This window comes from Punica granatum, chromosome 8 (assembly GCF_007655135.1).
Source record: "Punica granatum isolate Tunisia-2019 chromosome 8, ASM765513v2, whole genome shotgun sequence".
NCBI lineage: Eukaryota > Viridiplantae > Streptophyta > Magnoliopsida > Myrtales > Lythraceae > Punica > Punica granatum.
Genome location: NC_045134.1, coordinates 22,853,382 through 22,872,787, shown reverse-complemented (window position 1 = coordinate 22,872,787; position 19,406 = coordinate 22,853,382). Strand labels below are relative to the sequence as shown.

General features: G+C 38.1%; 1 protein-coding gene and 2 pseudogenes across 8 annotated transcripts; 2 read left to right on the top strand and 1 right to left on the bottom strand.

Moving 5' to 3' along the window:
* Nucleotides 1-4,975: 4,975 nt before the first annotated feature.
* On the bottom strand, nt 4,976-6,999 carry LOC116188072 (annotated as a pseudogene).
* An 862-nt stretch (nt 7,000-7,861) lies between these two features.
* On the top strand, nt 7,862-12,914 carry LOC116188076 (annotated as a pseudogene).
* Nucleotides 12,915-14,038: 1,124 nt separating this feature from the next.
* LOC116188073 lies at nt 14,039-19,406 on the top strand. Of its 8 annotated transcripts, XM_031517203.1 has the most exons (9): nt 14,052-14,802; nt 14,909-15,051; nt 15,580-15,969; nt 16,199-16,240; nt 16,422-16,550; nt 17,066-17,173; nt 17,349-17,535; nt 18,322-18,362; nt 18,834-19,272. In XM_031517203.1, exons 6-9 carry the CDS (start codon nt 17,138-17,140, stop codon nt 19,134-19,136), a joined length of 567 nt encoding a protein of 188 aa, XP_031373063.1. In that variant the 5' UTR covers nt 14,052-14,802; nt 14,909-15,051; nt 15,580-15,969; nt 16,199-16,240; nt 16,422-16,550; nt 17,066-17,137; the 3' UTR covers nt 19,137-19,272. The 8 variants fall into 8 exon arrangements, 6 of the variants coding, with proteins under 6 accessions (XP_031373064.1, XP_031373065.1, XP_031373063.1 ...); XR_004152183.1 differs by lacking the exon at nt 16,422-16,550 and having other exon boundaries at nt 14,041-14,802; nt 17,066-17,287; nt 18,834-19,406; XM_031517204.1 differs by lacking the exon at nt 16,422-16,550 and having other exon boundaries at nt 14,051-14,802; nt 17,081-17,173.

Sequence of the window (19,406 nt, the reverse complement as noted above, 5' to 3'; positions counted from 1 at the left end):
TTTTTGTTAAATATAGCACAACTTTCAGAAAATAGCATAGAAAGACACAATTTTTATACTTTTTTCCTAAATATAGCACATCCTTTGAAAAACAGTATAGACAAGAACGATCTTTGCACTTTTTTTTAAATATAGTATGATTAAAAAATAACAAAAAATGGCCTGACCTTCAAGTGTAGTTGCGATTCTAGCACAACAACAATTATTCTGTCAAATGTAACGATTACAGTTCATAATGCCACGTCGCACGACGTGATTGGATAAGTGAGTCCCATATGTTTTTATTTAATTAAACATAATTGTAAAAAAAATAGAAAAAGAAGATTTTTTTTATATAAAAAAGAAGAAAGTAGCAAATTGTAGATAGACGCGGGGTGTTGGAATGGAAAAGCCCTCAATTATGGGGCTCTTTCGATTCTGATTGTGGGGGCGCTGATAGAGGCCACCACCCACCTCATCGGGGTCATCGGCCGCAACAGAGGTAGTCAACTAGCCCAATTGGGGGCACTATTATCAGAACCGGACAGAAATTGGGAATCGAGAATCGACACCCTCATCGGTTTGGTCTGTGTAAAAACCCAATATGGAAGATTGTGCCGTTGAACCCACGAAACCGCCCTATTTTTAAGCAAAATCCTTTTGAACCGATCAGTTTAATGGGTTTAAGGGTTTGCTTTTATTTTTTAATGAGATATCAAATAAATGTGTTAGGAAAAAAAGTGTAAAGATCGTGCCTTACTATGCAAATTTTTCAAAGGTCATGTTTTATTTAGGAAAAATACAAAGGTTGCTTGTCTAGGTTGTTAATCCTTTATAGTTTATTAATATAATATAATATAATAATTTTTTAGGATAATATCTTAAAATCATACGAAACAATGATTTGAAGTCTGTCTTTCTAATGGGGCGAGTTAGGATTTTTTCCCAGCAGCACCCTTTTTTTTTTTACTTTTTTAATCTTTGCCACTTTTTGTTATTTAATTTCTCTGATGTGTCGTTTATGGTATTCAGAGCTCGATGGGTTCGACTAATCGGTCTCTGAGTCAAGTTTGTTCACTATCGAGTGAAACTATTCTATTTGTGGATATTATGCATAGAATTAAATGATCGATTTTTTTATCATTGTCCATTTAAAATGAGAAAAATAGAGAAGATGAAACTATAAATAGAGTGCAAAAGAGAAATGGTCATGAGGTCCCTCTTTTCACTGGGGTGAGTTGGGATGTTTTTCCCAACCACACCCTTCTGTTTAAAAAAAAAATTATTTTTCGCCGCTTTTTATTATTTAATTTCTCCAATGTGTGGTATCCGGTATTTAAAACTCGATGGGTCCGGCTAATTGGTCTTCGAGTCAAGTTTGTTAACTATCGGGTGAAACTCTCCAATTTGTGGATTTTCTGCATTTACAAGCGTTGACTATTAGAATTCGCTGAAAGCATTACTGTTACATGAGCGATTATTTTATCAGTGTCCATTTAAAATAAGAAAAATAGAGAAGAGGAAACTATAAATAAAGTGCAAAAGAGATACGACCATATAGAGTTAGGCACATTTTCTAACTATTACCATCTTTGTATTCTCTCATAATCTGTATGTGCTAATTAATGATTTTAATGTAACATGAGTTTCATTGTAATTTCATCTTCACGAGGACACAAGATTTTATATATCATTTTAGGTGGTATTTTAACACCTTATTTAGAAAATATGTGTATGACTTTTATTTCTTTTTTTCAAATCAAATTTTCTTTAATTATTTTCTCACAAGTTAATATATGATATTTTCATATATACAGAGTACTCATTACTAATATTCCACAAGTAATCCAGTCATTGACAATCTCATATAAATCATCTGATTAATGGGTGATGCTGTTCAATGAACTCAAGTATCTAAACTGAAAATCTTTGGCCACTGTATAATTTTTTATTCATGTGAGTAGGATTTTATAGTTCATACACATATAATGTATGCCTTATGAAATATAGTGCAATAATTTAATAAGATAATTCAAGACCACAATCATACTATGTACTCATGATAAAAGTTAATAATAATACTTCTTACTAGTTAAGCATATAAATAAGCTAATTCATATAGTTGAATAATTTATAATTGATTCAAACAATACCTAATTGAAGTTGTTGTCTCCCGCCGCGAAGCACGGGCCTTCTTGTCAAGTATAAGCTATTATTGTACTCTTTATATAGTTATACATGAAATGTTTCAGTATTTTATAGAAATAATGTGAAATGTATTTGATATCAATTACCTTCTCAAATATAGTATCTTCGTAGAAAAACATACATTTTTATATATCATCTATACGAGAGATTATTCGGTGATCCTATTTCGCCATATGGCATGAGGAAAAACCAATTAAATTGCAATAAACTAAATAATAAGTGTTAATCATTCGGTTAATTGTGGTAAGTCTTCTTAATTGAAGAAATCTTATTGGTTCTTCCTCACCACATCATTATGAGGTAGGATCAATTAATATTTTCTCAGGTCTTTCGAACACAAAATAATATGCATTATATGTACGCATATTTACACATATTGAAATGATATATGTTAATATCGGATTTTATGTGCCTATGAAGTTATAATTATTCTAATGTTATTTATCACTTACAATATTAAAAATTCTATTAAAAAAAGTTAAAGAATATTAAAAATTCTATTAAAAAAAGTTAAAGATTATATCTGGGCATTACCCATGCAAAGCCCAGGTTTTCACATGGTTTTTATTAATTGATTTCAGATTGGTTTGAAGAGCTTTTTTTAAAAGAAAGAGTAAAAAAGAAGAGAGGAAATTTTACAATATTATAAAGTATTGGCACGAACCATTCCATAAGTTTGTTTAAATGGATATGAATGGAATGAGAAAAATATTAATCTTTCTTTTTCTTTTTCTTTCTCTTTTTCTTTTTCTTTTTGGAAGAAAATGGTCGATATTGCATTGGAGTTGGATTTGGAGGAGGGAGAAGAGAAGTGGGAGGCGTCGACCATTTCGGGGGGCTAGGGGTGTCGGACTGGGGGCCTCGACCCCCCTTCTAAGGTTTCCCTATGCATAAGTGAACAACCTTATCAATTCAATATCTGCTCCCCTAACAAAAAGAATCTATCTTTAATCCTTTTGTATAAGTTGTCATTTTGCATATGTTGTTTATTTTTTTCAAGGTATTGTATGGTTTGTACTACGTGATAGGTTAGTTCAAATTATTATAACATTATATGATAAACTCTTGGATTAATTGCCTAAAAAATGCAAACTTTTCACATTTTATCAATTCTAACACGAACTTTTTTTCTTGACCTCAAAATGCCCGAACTAACAATTTGATATCAATTTTAGCACGCCTCAACTTTTCCGTTAATTTAACGAGAATCTATGGCTACACCCTCCGATAGAGGTAGCCGAGGTCGTCGGTGACCTTATTGGGACAGCAATGGCCCCGATGAGACCCTCATTGCCCAAATTTGAAAAAAGAAAAAGTAAAATCGAGAAAAGAATGAAGAGGGTACGTGGTAGAAGTCTTATTGGCGGTCACCATCCTCCTAATTAGGGTTATTGGAGACCTTTGCGTCATGGCGAATCCGGATTGGGTGGACAATGGTTGTCGTTGAGACCCACCTATCGAAAAAAATGAAGTTGTTCTAAAATTGTTATCAAATTGATAGTTTGTATATTTTTAGATCAAGAAAAAAATTCATACTAAAGTTGATAAATTGTGAAAAATTTGTATTTTTTTTGGCAATTAACCCTAAATTCTTTCGCTTTAGACATTGATTCCACTTAAAACTGCTATCTGCCTAAACTAATATGCTCAAGAAAAAAAAATGCCAATTATAAGTGAGTTTGAACCAAATCTGGGACTTGCTCTAACTTTTTTTTTTATAAATTAATAATGTTCATCTTCGTCTTAATGAGTAAGATATTTATATAATTGATTCCATTCCTTAAATAACTTATAATTGGAAATACATATTTAAACTAAAGTTACAAACAAATAATTGTAAATAACATTAAAATAAAAAAAATAATGGTAAATTATGCTAAAAGTAAAAGTGAAAATAAATTTAGTTTTATAAAATAAAATAATTATCTAAAATAAAAAAAAAGTCCAATAGAAAGTTATTGTATAAAAAAGTTTGCTCCCAGAAACTCACTTTGACATTAAGCCACATCGTTTAAAATCATATTTATTAGTTTGCTATAATTGAATATTTTCACTAATAGCACTATGAAGGTGGAGTCTATAATGAGCTCAACATCAATTACAATTATCTCTACATACACATAGATTGGATTCCGAGTAGAAATCAAATCAAGATCCGAAATGTAGAATCCTTACATACCTCAATCTTGCTGGCATAATGGAATCTCAAAGACATCCCTATTAATCCAAAGGAATGGGGATAAAAACACTCGTTGAAGAGAGCTTTTAAATCTAGAATTGTAATTTTACATTAGACATCATCATTGCAAGTTCACAAACAGTAATAGGCCATCAACAAACACGCAATCTTAGAAAACGCTCAACGAAGACCCCGGAAGTACACTTTTGTAGCTGATTCACTTTGAACTTTTGTCCCCTCTTTACATTCAGTAGCATGTTATTAAACTACTGCAAAGTTCTCGACCACCTTCGGTGTGATTCGAGTCGAATAAGAATACATGTTTCAAGGCCTTTGCATGATCTCGTGCAGTTATGAAGAGCGTTGGACCTCGTGGATGGTCTTGACAACATGATTAGCACAGGCATTACTTTTCAAACCGGACCACACTCCCCTGATTTTGATCAAAATAGGAATATGGCTGCCATGACAGAGGAATCAAGCTCCCCTAATATACGGCATAGTGGCACACGTCCTAGTCTGGTAATAACGAGGTTCCATGATATAGCACTATAACTTGTATCCGCTACTACATTGAGGAAGGACTAAATTGAAAATAATCAGCACCAATCAACAAAGTTAAGGGGATATCTCTTATTGGAACATATTCAAAACAATCTATCCATCCATATTCAAGAGCAATACATAGTGTGAGGATGAACGAAATTTCGCTACATGCTCATTTTTTCTCTAAGGATGATTCTTCTATATACTGGAAGAAAGTAGCCGAACAGTGGCAATTCGAGTCAAATAGGAAACCAAAGGGAAAGGGGAGACATAATGGAACAAAACACATGCTTCGGCCTTTGCATGAACGATCTCATGCAATTCACAAGGGAAGAGCGAGTTGGACCTCTGCTGGATAATCTTGATAGCATGATCAGTTGCATCCTGGACCTAAGGATATGCACGGGCACTTCTTTCCAACCCAAACCATCCTCCTCTGTTTTGTTTTTAATCAAAATGGGGATTAGTCCTCCAAAACACATTCGAAACAAAATATTTCACCAAAGAAAAGGGAGGAAAAAAAAAAGCTGCTATAAGATTGGCAGGTCAATGTGAGATATATGATCATGATGAACTTGAAAACACAATGATTTTCGAGGGTGTCTTAATTGAAAACAGTGAGCAATAATGAATATAGTCTTTGTTACCACATATGCCTCTCATCTTCGATAGGCAAGCTCAAGAAAAAAGACTACTCTGAGCATTTTCTATGACACAAGATCGTCGGCTATGAGTTTTATCCACGAGTAACATGCTCATGTTACCTCCCCAACCGATGAGGTGGCATATCAGAAAAGCAGCCTAGTACTAATTAAGTATATTATTCCTTCCAAGCATACTACAGACATAGTACTCTACCAAACTCAGAAAACTTTAGTCCCACAAATTTCATCCACTTTCTTCCTATCCGAACTATATACAACAATGCGTCGTACGAACAATATATGTTTGGAGAGAAAATCTAAGAGTTCAGGAGTTGATTAAGTCAATTTATCCAATCCAAACAATATGGATGGTGTTCTCAAGGAACTAAGAAAGCAGCAGTTAGTTAGAGCATACGGAATTTGGCATGAATTGCTGCAATGTTGTCAACTACCTTTCCAAGCATTAAAATCCGAAAAAGTGAACGAGGGGACATCACCAGCGTGCTTGAATTCCTGTAGTTCTTTGAAGTTCAGCCACAGCTTCACCCACACCTTCGCTTCATATAGCTTCTTCTTCCCAGTATCAATGGCCTCAATTGTAAGATGATGAAGGGTCCCAGCAACCACCTGTTCTTGCCTTCACCACCCTCACAAACTCGAGCAGTGCATTCTTCAACCAAGAGACCCCAGTTAAATAAACCGTTCACTTGAAACTACATTTTCGAGTCTGAATCATAAAATTCATACATTCAATACCGAATGAATCATGAGAGATTTTTAATGCAAAATCGACTTTTTCCCCTTCCGAATGTCTTTATCGTTAGCGTACTTCAGACAAGGTAGCAAATTTACTTCATCTTAGTCGAATTAACCGCAACATTGCCATTGCTAAAGGCTACTGAGCCTGAACTATGGCAAAGTAAAGCCGAATCCCTTTACGGTTAATTGTGCCTCGAGATTGAATTGCTAGCAGGTACACGCATCGACGGAGAGCTTGAAGCATGCGAAATCCCATTGCAAGCAAATCAAAAATCGTCATCTCGCAACAATTATCTAGAAATGGATATTTCATATCAAAAAACAGACTCAAAAATCAAACCCCAACTCCAACTGCTGAATCAATCCAAAGTGTTCTTATACATACCTCCTTCTTGTTATGCTCGGCAGGGTTAAACGGGCGAGGTCCTCGACGTCGGCGCTGTTCTTCGCGCCTCGAGGCTTGTGGACTCCTCCAAGCATGGTCATCTGGTCTTGCTGGCGGTGGTGGTGTCCTGCTCCTTGCTGATGACTGGTGCAGAAACCTAGGTCTCCTCCACCGGCGAAAGAAGAATGAACAGCGGAGGTTGAGAGGATAGCTGCCGGTAGAAGAAGAGTTGTGAAGAAGAACAGTGTGCTCAGTTTCATCAGCCTTTTCTTTAATTATTTTTTATTTTCATTTTTCAATTTCTGCAATTTGGTTTTATTAGGTTGGTTTAGTGTTTGATGACGTGGCGGTGATATGGCTGTGATGTGGCGGTTATGGGTGACAGGTGAGATGGCTGAATGTGATTGGTACAAGGTGTCGAGCAAATTCGATATCCATGATATAGTATTCTAGACGAAAATGATAAAATGAAACTATAAAGGACTAGTAACACTATAGATAAAAATATGTAAATAATGGACAGATGAGATTAAAAGATGATGAGATCTAATAGTTTGTATTAATATTTCACCATGGAATACAATCTGGCATTTCATCCTATAATCACCCAATTATCAATATTTGAAACATAATAAGTAGAAGTAAATTTCATAATCATTTTTAATCTGTTTGAAAAAATCTCGTTTGTAACTGTAATTTTGACTCTAACCGTGATTTGAAGACTTTCTCACCAAACACTAACGGTGTGTTTGGTTTCAGAGTTAAATTTTGATTTTGATTGTGAAAAATGACAAAATGTTGTGTAGTGTATTGAGTTAAAATTAAAGTTAAAATTTTTGACTTAGAAAATATGCATTTTTATTGTGTAATGGGTTGAGTTAAAGTTAAAGTTAAAATTTTTATGATTTTAACTCTGAAAATAAACGGATCAAATTACTTAAAACTTTTAAAAAAATAATTATTGAACGTCTCGCTGCACTCCCAAAGGATTCTTGTACAACGCTTGGCTGCACTTGGTTGCAGGCTCAGAAAGGAATCAAATTCAGTCCGGTTCCGATTTATTCACAAGACATCGACTCGGTCGGTTCGGCTCTTCAAGTTTTGGTCCCCGGTTCGATTTTCGATTTGAAGATTGAACCGGTTTGGCACCATTGAGCAGCGTCGGCTGTTCCTCCGTTCCCTCTATTAGGGAGCTGCTTCCTCAGTGGGCGGTGGTGCTTCGCTGTGCTCTCTGAAGGGTTCAGCCACTTCCGATTCTCCGATCGCCGCCTGTGATTCTCTCCCGGTACTCGGTACTAACGAGGCTCCGCTCACGGTAATATCCTCTCTCTCTCTGCTCTGCCGCTGTTTCCCGTTTCTCCGAGGCTGTCTTCTGCAACTGATTAATATAGCTCTGCTCTTTGCTACCTGAATGTTGTGTAACTGTTGTCTCCTGCAAGCTTGATTGTGTATTCTTCCCATTCTTCCTCCATGAATGACTCCGTCCCCAGCCAAGGTGTGGTTAGCCTGATATTGTTTCAGTAGGATCATGTATTCTGTCCTCGGAATGTTCTGGCTTATTCAGTTTTCAGGTTAAGGAGGAGAATTATCTGGTCTGTCGATTGCTCATTGTTCTAGGATGATTGTTGCAATACTAGGATCTCTTGTTTATAATTGGTTTGCTGCTTGCCGTATGTTCTCATTATTGGTTTGGTCGTGTTAAGTAGGAAATCTCGGACCGTATTTAGCAGCAACTATGGGCCCGAGTGGAAGCAACGGACAACTGGCTCCTCGGACGATACGTGTACAGAAATTTGCTGAGGCTAGAGGCCCTGAACTTGAGAGACTTCACTCAATTGTTGCACAGCGGCTTGGCAACGATTTCCGGTCTCAGAGAAACAAGAGGAGGAGGACCACTTCTCACGATAACCAAGCTTCGAATAGGAGAAGAAGGAAGAGGCAAAAGGGCTTACAATGTGACAATCCTGAACTCAAAACCCAAGAAAAGCTTCCTCGCCGTGTTAGGCGTAGGAACGAGCTCAGGATGAATCCTCAAAGCGGTTTCTCTACCTCTGGGGATGGAACGAAGAGGTTGAGAACACATGTGTGGAATGCCAAGAGGTTTACTATGACCAAGTTATGGGGGTTTCACCTTCCTCTTGGTTTGCATGGCAGGTAGTAGTTTTGTTTGGATGATATCTCAGGCAGGATTTTTCTTCCAAGAGGGTTTATTCATTTATTTTGTTAATGTTGTAATAATACAGAGGGAGAGGTTCAAGGGCTCTCTTGAAAAGGTGCAGGGAAGGAGTAGTTGTGTATGATGCTAGCTACCATCTTGCAGTCCAATTGGAGGGTCCAGAGGTAGGTATTCCATATTTTACTACTGTTTTCAGCGTGTTTTATGATTGCCCACTGCAAACCTTCTAAAATGCGTGGCAATTCTCTCTCGGTGATATAATGAGATTGTCGCAATTGGTTTACGTGGTAATAAATTCCAGGATTCGTTAATATCAATCTTGAGGATGGTACTGGTTCCCTCTCCTTGCGGGCATCCTATAGATGGGCGGCCTTCTGTTCTATGTGGCTCTACATATGAAAGTGCAATGGTAAATGACTCGTGAACTCCATCTGGACAGCGGATGACCTATATTTGCATATATGAAACTTTTCTTTCTCATCCTCTTTTGCAGCTTCACCACGTTGGAGAACCAACAGGTCGGCCAATTTGTCCAGTTATCTGTATATGGCGACCTTTGAATGAGAAGAATTTAGAAAACTCTGAACTAGATTATTCTGATAATGGCCATACTGAACCACGGGATAGTGAGGGCTCCAAACTATTTCGCCAGCTGTGGGTGTGGATACATGCTTCAGCTTTTGGAGAAGGATATAACGCTTTGAAATCTGCATGTCAGAAGGAGGTGATTATTGATGATGCTTTTCTAGTCTGCTTTACCAAATTTTAAGCCAACACCCACCCATTTTTCATGCTTAAAAATCAGTCTGAGTGTGAAAACTGAGGTGGGTGCAAAGCAAGTAGCTAACAATTTGAGCTGATAGATCACCAACCAGCTGTATTCGGTTCCTTATCTTGCATTCTCTGTTTATCCCTAAAGCTAATTTTTAGTTCACTGGTTGGGCCAAGTATATTTTTGTAAATGTGATCAGTTTTCACCTGTTACTCCAGAATGTTTCCATCTCTGTAGCCAACAAATAAATAGTTCCATCCATATGCTTAAAAATTTGCTTGTTTGATCTGTCAGATGGATGCAAAGAGTATTTCCATCAACTGCTTTTCACTCGAGGGTCGCATTGCAAAATTAGAACTCATGGGATCAAGGGCTTTTCAACTTCTCAAAAAGATATTGCATCCCATTTCATGGTGGGTACACACTTTGAATCAGCTCATATTGTTTGGAGTTAAGAAAACAAAGTTGACTCATTATGCTGCAGTGTTCCAGGAAAATCTTTTCAGTTGAAGAAGCATTCAGAAGCTGTCAGCAATGATGACAAGATGAAGGATCATTCGTCTCTTAAAGAGGAGCAATTTTCTGACTCCACAGTTCTGTCCCTAGTAGTGAAGGACCCAAGGGCATATAGGGAGGAAGGATGTTAAATCGGTAACTACTACTAAAGTTGAGTTTACATCGCCTGTTCAAGTTGAAGAGCATACAATACCTTCAGATGACCATGGAGTGTCACCCCCTTCATCACTTGTATATCCTGAAATTGAAGATTTATGGGATGCTAGTAGAGGAATAAAACCACCAGTGGACGAGAGTGTCCTTTGCCGGGAGAGACATGACAAGCGTCTGGAATTTTATTTCCTTAGTGATCCGAACTGCAGGACTTCAAGTACTTTGGAAGCCTTTCAGTCTTCAACATGCCCTATTATGCTTCTGAGGAAACACAGCCAAGCACACAGCCAAGAGCACACATCACTGGGGTAATTGCTTACTTCTTTTCAGATTTATCCAATTTGCTTTTTGATTTACCAAATGACTTCATTTTTGGTTATTCCGATTTGGAAGAATTCTTCATTGGTCTTTAAATCTCGTGCTCATCCTTTCAGATGGTTCATTATACTCCCCTTGAGTTGGGTCAAGGCGTTTTGGATTCCTCTTGTTACTATGGGGGCTCATGCAATCGGATTGAGGGAGAAACGCTGGATCTCGTGTGAAGTAAGTTGTGTGAATTCACATTTAAATTCAGGCGATCAAGCTTGAGATAACAGCTAATGCTTATGTTTTTTATCTTACAGGCTAGTCTTCCATATTTTCCTTCTGATTTCCCCGACTGCAGTGCGTACACTTCCTTAGTGGCAGCTGAAGCTACTGCTTCTAGTTCAAAAGCAGATCTTCGGCCTCGTAAATTAAGACCTATGAAAATTCCCATTCCACTTCCTTGGAGTACTGTTCAAACTGCTTATGACGAAGTACCTTCTTTGGAGGGAAATTCTCAGATCCCAGCGGGGAGAGAAATATATAACATGAGGACATCTCGTGAACTTGGTTTATTTAATGAAAGGTTTGGTGGTCATTTGCTTCTATTTCCTCATGGAGTGGGGAATGAGGGGAGCCTGCAAAAGGCTTTGATTAATGAAGTTGTACCGTGCCAAGATGGCATAATTCAAGTCAAGGATGAAAAGAAGTTATATTTCCTTAGAGTCATTCTGCGCGCTTTCAGAGAAGGTGCTTTTGAAGAAGGAGCAGTTGTGTGCACTCCTCATTTCTCTGACATATCGTTGTGGTCTTCAAGGTATGTCAGATCTCAGGATTCTTTCTATAATTTACGGCTTGACAGTAAAAATGTGAGATAATGTCCTCTAATTTTCTGAATTTCTATCTAATAACATAGTTACTCCATATTTGTGTTTAATAAATCTGATTGGATGTATGTGAGACACCGCACTATTTTCCCTTTGAATGAGGAAATATGAGAGAAATCTGAGTTCTGCCTTTGCAGTCTTGAGATGATCACCATACAATTTTTGTCAAATGGTTTAGTTAAATTTGCAGTGTTTCCTCTTCTTATTCCTTGATCTTTGATAAGTGGGATGTGTGCCACTTCCTCCTAGGCCAGAGAACTATGGAAAAGGACTGCAAATTTCCGAATCGGCTGTGGCATCATACTTTAAGGAGGAGTCCTCTGGCACGTGGGTCCTCCAAACACCATTGGACCCGCTTGCAAGGGAATCTCACCGTCGGGGAATTGGATTTGTCACCACAGGGTTCGTCCGAGGGAGGTCAGTGAATCCTCTCTTCTTTCATACATAGAAATCTGGAATTTGTATGAAAGTATCGAGATATTTCCCTCTTGTGGTAGTTTAAAGCCTTCACGGCCTCAAAATCATCATCGTCCTAGCCAGCTGCTATGACCAGGAATGGAGGTGTCTAGTCTGGTTCTTGAGAATCGGCTTGAAAGCATGTGCATCAGTGCTACCGGTTGCTACCTGGATGAACCAATGGTTCACCCACAAACTGGTGGAACCATCCGGTCCTGTCTCCAGTTGAGACTGAACTGGATAATTGCCAATATTTCTTTTATTTCAAATTCAGTTTTCTTCTTAATTTTCTCAATGTAAGTCATAGAAGCTGTTGGACCCATAGGATCTCTTCGAACTATGAACCCATGCCTCAAGCCATGCAATGGCTAGGCGAAAAACTGACCGGAGCGTCAAATTACATGTGCAGTAAGAAGCCAGCTGCTGTGGCTATCTGCGAGGCAACCTCGCTAGCTCGACTCAGAGCAGAGCAATGGAGTGAAATGCCCGTGAAGCGGAGGAAGGAAGAAATATATGTCCTGGTCCGGAACTTGAGGTCATCTGCTTATAGGCTTGCTCTCGCCACAATTGTCTTGGAACATCAGAAAGAAGATGTAAAGTCATTGTAATCAGACTTGTTAATAGGTAGAGATAAGATGTCTCGCCACAGTTGTCTTGGAACATCGGAAAATGTGAAGCACATTGAAATTGGCCTCGGTTTTTGCCATAACACAGGAAAGAGATATCGGGTTAAAGAGACTTACCAAGTGGATGGATGCTGGTGGAATCAACTCCTTGGGTCCAATGGAGTTGCTTATTTCATGCGAGAGGAATGTACTTTTTACTGAACTCGAAGAAATATTTCTTGAAAATATCTAATTGACTGTATTAATTTATTAGTTAATGGAATATTCTTCTATATTTTCCGGAGAATTATTTTCCAATAAAAGAAATTGGGAATTTATTACTTTATTGGGAGAAACAAGTCTTATATTTTCTAATTATTATTATTTTGTTTTTTATTGGGAAGTAAAGTAAAGTGGGGGAGTCCACATTCGGATACGGATAAAGCTTGATACTGATGGGAGGGGAAGCATGAAAAACGTCTCTCTCCATTTGGCATTCACATGTAAGTTTGCGCCTCCCATTTTTTCCTTCTCTGGTGTTGGGATGTCACCCTCAAGTTGATTGCGTCGAATTTCCTTTCCTTTTTCCCTAAACAAACTAATCCTCGAATCCAAATTCAACATCTTAAGGCTCTGCATCCTCAAGTTTCTCTCCCTTCTTCAAGCCATGTCGACTTGGGGATTTGGGAGTTGGCAATCGTTGCGAACGGCATTTAATGTGATAAAAACCCACTATTCTTCTATCCCTTTCAGTTTTCTTCTTAGCATGCTTTTAATCTGGTGAACGAGTTTTGAGTTCAGACTTAGTCTATCGGTGACATGATTTCTAAGTAGTCGGTGGATGACACCGCATTGAATTATTGGATGCATGCTCCATCCAATTATGTATTAGGGACATTTTCGCAGTGTTGAATTTGTCATGCAAGCACAAGTTATTCATCGTCTCCGTGTGGCCTTGGGTGAATGCAATATATAGATGGCTTGAGGTCTTGTTAGTCGCGTAACAAAGAAATGAAATTGAATGGATTTGATAGAATGAGATGGAATGATATTTAAAGAAAAATGAGATTTTTATAGTTAAATTTGAAAAAGATAATGAGAGAACATTTTTTTTTAAAGAAAAAAAAGAACTTACCTATAAAGAAGGCATTTAAATATATAGAATTTAAATACAAAGGGTGATTATGAGCAAGAATAAATAAATAAATAAAACACAGAGTGTGATACTTATATAAAAAGTTAATTAAATGGTGAGGGATGATTGACGAGCATTATTTTTTTAAGTAATAGTCATTTTAACAAGTTTAAAAAGAAATGTCATCATAAACAAAAAAAAAATTTCAATTTATTGAAGTAATATCAAATAGGAAAATATAATGAAAAATACTCTCTTTTATTTCTTTTCATCCGACGCATTAAGCTTAATCTAATGAAGAATGTGGATTTTACATATGATTATGAATTTTAGGGAGTTGTAAAAAAGATCATGTTTAATTGAAAAGTCAGCAAAGTTGGCTCAGCTGTGTTTTAGAGAGTTGCAAAAGAGATCATGTCGAGCTTTGTTTCTCGAGGTTTTCTCCAAAAAAGAGAGTTATTTTTACCGGCGCCATCAGAACAACGCCGCCGTCTCTGGGTTTTCTCCAATCCTCCACCGGAAGGAATTTTACAGACATCTCTTCCGCTTCAAACATCAAACCCCGCCCATTCTTTCCTCTGCCAATTAGAGAACGTGCCTTACTGTTTTCGGCTTTTGAGCTGTTGTTTTGTTCGGAAACCGCGAAAGTTAACTTTTCGGCTTTTGAGCTGTTGTTTTCAGGGCGGGAATCGGACACGACAATGGCTGATTACGATACGAGGAAGATCAGGAACATATGTATTCTAGCACATGTTGATCATGGGAAGACCACGCTTGCCGACCACCTTATCGCGGCCTCTGGGGGCGGGGTCCTACACCCGAAGCTCGCGGGTAAGCTCCGGTTCATGGACTACTTGGACGAGGAGCAGAGGCGAGCTATTACCATGAAGAGCTCTTCGATTGGTCTCCACTATAAGGACTACTCCATCAAACTGTCGGATTCCCGCGGAGTAATTTTAGTTCCGAGCCGTCTGAGCTTGTAGTGCTTCTTCCCGCTCAGTTTCCAGTTCTCCTCCGAGCTGCGATCTCGTAGATCTGAGGTGCTGTCGTATCCGGCGAACTTCGGTGATGTCGATGCTCCGAGGTTTCTCCGCCGCCGGTACTTTTAATTGCTGCCGTTCTTGCTGTCTTAACTCTATTCAACGTCTCATTTGTTTAAAACGATAATGTTCAAACTTATAATTGGTGAGAAATTGTCGGAACAGTTGGGCAGCTCCGTCTCCTGCTCTGTTCGCAGTTGGAAGATTCCGAAACCAGGAAGTTGTCGAAATTGTCGCTTCCGTGACATTCTTCTCCTTGGAAAACAGTGTGCTGACGATGTAATTCTGTCTTCCTCATTCGAGTGAAGGTTTGTGTTCTTGGGGGCTGTATTAGCTGTGAAATTAAGTTCTTTGACTTCGTATCTGTGCATTTGCTTCCTATTTCTGCAATTTCTTAAGCAATTTAAAGTTGAGCTTTCAGTGCTTTATATAAAAAGCTGGTCAAATTCATCCTTTGCATTTTAATCTGTCTCACTCGTCCCGGTGTGATTTGGTTGCTAGATCTAAGGGTTTTTGGTATATCCTTCTGGGCCTCAATGCTTTTCTGGGGTTAGTAGTTTTTTTCTTGACAGTTGGGGAAAGCAGCATTTAATTATGAACACAATGCTTTTAGTCCCAATTAATGCTTTTTATTATCTTAAGCAACAGTTTCTTCATCTGGGCACTGTATAAATTTCTTGCTTTCCCGGTAAAGGGTTGCCTTAGATGTTGTAAATTAAGATTTTAAGCGTTGTCGACAATGCAAATTTTACTCGAACAAGGAGCAGTGTAGTTCTTATTGCTGGCAGAGCATTTATTCACAGTACATTGAAGTTGTGCTCGATTTCCCATTGCAGGAATATCTGTAGATCTCCTGTGTTCCCTTCTGAATCTTTTGGCTGTCTTCTGCATTGTTTCATTGAGCGATGCCAGTGTGTCTTCGCAGGCTATCCCTGATATTCCCTTGCGAGCTAATATACCGACCCATAGAACATGGAAGAAACACGTCTCCCCTCTGAGAGCACCAGAACCTGGTTTTGTCATATCACCAGCACATCCACCACACTATGGCCCCTTGATTACTTCTGGTCATCCTCCTGCAAGTTCTCGTCTGTCCAGACCATCAATGAAGAGCAGCACTCTGGTGCCTCCACCAGTTGGCATGCAAGTCATTGCCCCTTCTCAGTACGTTCCCGGTGCCGTTCCTGGCGGTTGAGCTGAGCCTCCACTGACACCTTATGCCTCACGTAAGTTGCATCTCGATCGTATTTTCATACTCTCCATCTATATATCTTCTGTAGTTGCATTGATCACTGAAGAATGATGAGAAGTGCTTTATCGATACATAATGGCATAACTATTATGTGGGATCCTGGTCTTTTCAAATTTAATTAGATGCTTCTACTGTTAAGACTAGTTCTTTTCCCTTAATGTCCAGTATTGTTTGACGTAAAATTTTATTTTTCTTTATTCCAGATTGTTGCAAACTAGACACGGTGTTGAAACGAGGGGTTCAAGGTTGTCACTGTGTCTACCCCATAAAACTTGATCTCTTGCTTCTGAATATTTCCCAGAATCCGGATTGGAATCTTTTTCTTGTAGATTTTGCTTCCCAGCTAGGATTACGAGTGTCTCAGATAGAGTTGATAAATTTCTGTGTAATTACCTTATCAAGTTTAAATATCTCATTCGCACACAGGAATGAGTTTCTCTAAAAGTGATGCTTCTGCTATAAATTCTTCACTTTCTCTGCACAAAGTCCATCTATGCCTGGGTGATTATGAACTTCTCAACTTTACCTGGTTCAAGCCACCTCAACTTTCTCAAAGTAATAATGGCATTCCTCTGATATGCTAAATTCTCACTGCAACAAATGTTTTAGTCTAATCTAGCTTTGCATCAAAGGACATTTTTGATATGATATGTGACTATAAAAGGATTATTTTTCTGCTATAGGAGTTTTTATGGTTCTATGAACAATAGAAAAAGCTATGTAACATTCTGACATCCAATGCCAGTAAATTTCTCCTCTGTACGTTTGTACTTATGAGTTGCTAGGCATTCACTTATAGAGAATATCTGCATGTTTGTTATCTTAAGGATGTGTTGCCTTGATGGACAAAAGAAGTATGGAAATGGATCATTGCTAAGTATATAGAAACATAAATGTAGAAGGGAAGGATTGGAAACGCATTTAAGTTTTCTCTTAGGAGTTAGTAGTTCTAATACTATGCTTGATGTTCCATGACTGAGAATTGCAGCTTATGGAGATGGTTTATTTTCCCCTGTCCTTTTCATATCTACTTTGTTTCTGAATGAATTCTTTTATTGGCTCTGATGCAGCTCCTCTTGTGGCAGCATCGCCTATAGCAGCGCGACCACATCAGCCTACTGCCAAGCCGTCTGCCGCTTCAGATGGAGAAAGTCATTCCAATCTGGTTTTTATTATCGGTATTGCTGCTGGGATTGCAATTGTTCTTTCTATAGCTATGATAATTATTTGTGCATGCGAATTCAGATGAGGAAATACTAAAGCATCTGAGGAAGTCGTGGATAAGGATATTGGTATGTATATTATGTGATTAGAGACTATGATATGTTCCATCATAATCAAGTGTTTCCACAGGATGCACTGTTCACGGTTGGTGGAACAGCCAAAATGTCCGCAGCATTCTGGTACCCTGTTAATGGAAACCCATGGCATGGATCGGGCCACTTTTTCTTCAACTGCGACTGGGTCTCAATGGACATATCCTCTGGCAAGTCACTCCTCACAAAGACTGCCTCGTCGGGTAGTTCATGGGATGCTGCAGGTGCTTTCTCTCTACTATTCTTGGTGATATCCCTGTGCCTCTGTTTTCATAGCCTATTGGATTTTTGGACCCAAGTCCGCTTAATATAAGCCCATGGAGATATCTCTAGGGTAGTTTGCTTTTGTCCTACATTTTAAGGAATGACTGTACTGCTTTGCATAGGTTTCAGTACTTCAAAGTTTTGCCATTCAGAGTCCAATTCTTTAGATCAATCAAGTCTCACTTTTTTTTTTCCCTTTTTTGAGGGCTTTTTCATAAGTAGGGGGTGTCCTTATTTAATTCCAGTTTTGTGCTGCTTTTTGGTTTTCATAACTGGAAGGGGGCATGGTGGCATAGCAGCCTCTCTGTTCAGTCAGTTATTTACGTTTTTCAATTTTTCCATATTCAAAGGCTATCTATTATTTGGATTAATGAGGTGGCCAAATGCTGATAGTATTAGATCAACATGGTTCAATTAGGATGGCTGTTATTGATTAGAGTTGTGCTGGCACAATAAACACGCAACTTTGATCATTTAAGCATATAAATGCCATTTGGTCCATCCTTACTGCAGACAGTGATTACTACTTTGTTTACCCTATGCCATGAGCTGGAAAAAGTAACTGATTTGACTGGTTGACAAGCGATTAGTATTTTGGTCTTTAACACTGGAAGAACTTAGCCTTTTGATATTCCATCTTGATAATATGAAGGGGTCGATTTTTATGTAAATATTAGCCTTATAACTTTAACCTCTGTATTGGCTTAGTATGTAACATGGCATATTTCAAATTTTATGCCTTTCAGGTTTTGTTAAGACGGTCCATATGCTTCAAATGGTCAGAAGGGTACATATTACTTTGAATTCTCACAGCCTTTGAGAACGATGGATCGCCTTCAATGGGTCAAAAAGTCATCTCTGATTTTCAGATTTCTTTTTTTTTTATTTTTTTCTATGTGCTGGATAGAATGTTCTGCATTGCTGGCAAAAAGTTGTTTTATATATGTCCATGTTCTATGAAAATATCTTGCTAAAGAAAAGCACTGCAATAACTTTCAATTGTTTGGACAAAGGATGAACTTAATACGGCATTTTAAAGAGTATACACCATCATGTTCTTAATATATCAATCGTTGGTTGATTGATATATCAGTTGCTTTGTAAATTGTAACCTTCTTTTGTGTGCAATTTCTGTTTTATCTGAGAAACAGACAATACCTTGTATACATGCAATTTCACTCCAAAATCCAGAAATTTATCCTTTGTTTAGAAGCTTAGATATGTTGCATCATAATCAAGCATTACCCGATTTCCACAGGATGCACAGTTCACGGTTGGTGGAGCGGCTGAAATGTTCGCAGCATTCTGGTACCCTGTTAATGGAAACCCATGGCATGGATCGGGCCACTTCTCCATCAACTACGACTGGGTCTCAATGGACATATCCTCTGGTAAGTCACTACTCACAAAGATCGCCTCGTTGGGTAGTTTGTGGGATGCTGCAAGTGCTTTCTCTCTACTATTCTCGGTGATATCCCTGTGCCTATCTGTTTTCATAGCCTATCGGATTTTCGGACCCAAGTCCGCTCAATATATGCCCATGGAGATATCTCTAGGGTAGTTTGCTCTTGTCCTACTTAGGAATTGGACTGTTGATAAATGAGAGACTGTACTGCTTTGGGTTTTAGTACTTCAAAATTTTGCCATTCAGAGTCCAATTCTTTAGATCAATAAAGTCTCACTTTATCTTTTTTTCTTTTTGTTTTTGAGGGCTTTTTCATAAGTAGTGGGTGTCCTTATTGAATTCCACTTTTGTGCTGCTTTTTGGTTTGCTTTCTGTGTCATGTCCTTACAGTTTATTAATAAATACATGCCCTTATCTTCTTGTGAA

What these genes read in the sequence shown, in the direction of transcription:
- LOC116188073 (XM_031517200.1), top strand. Translation starts at nt 17,138, where the DNA reads ATGGAGAAAGTCATTCCAATCTGGTTTTTATTATCG. An exon ending in TAGTTCATGGGATGCTGCAG is followed by an intron (nt 17,536 to 18,321) that starts GTGCTTTCTCTC and finishes TATGCCTTTCAG; the next exon opens with GTTTTGTTAAGACGGTCCAT. An exon ending in TGCTTCAAATGGTCAGAAGG is followed by an intron (nt 18,363 to 18,833) that starts GTACATATTACT and finishes CGATTTCCACAG; the next exon opens with GATGCACAGTTCACGGTTGG.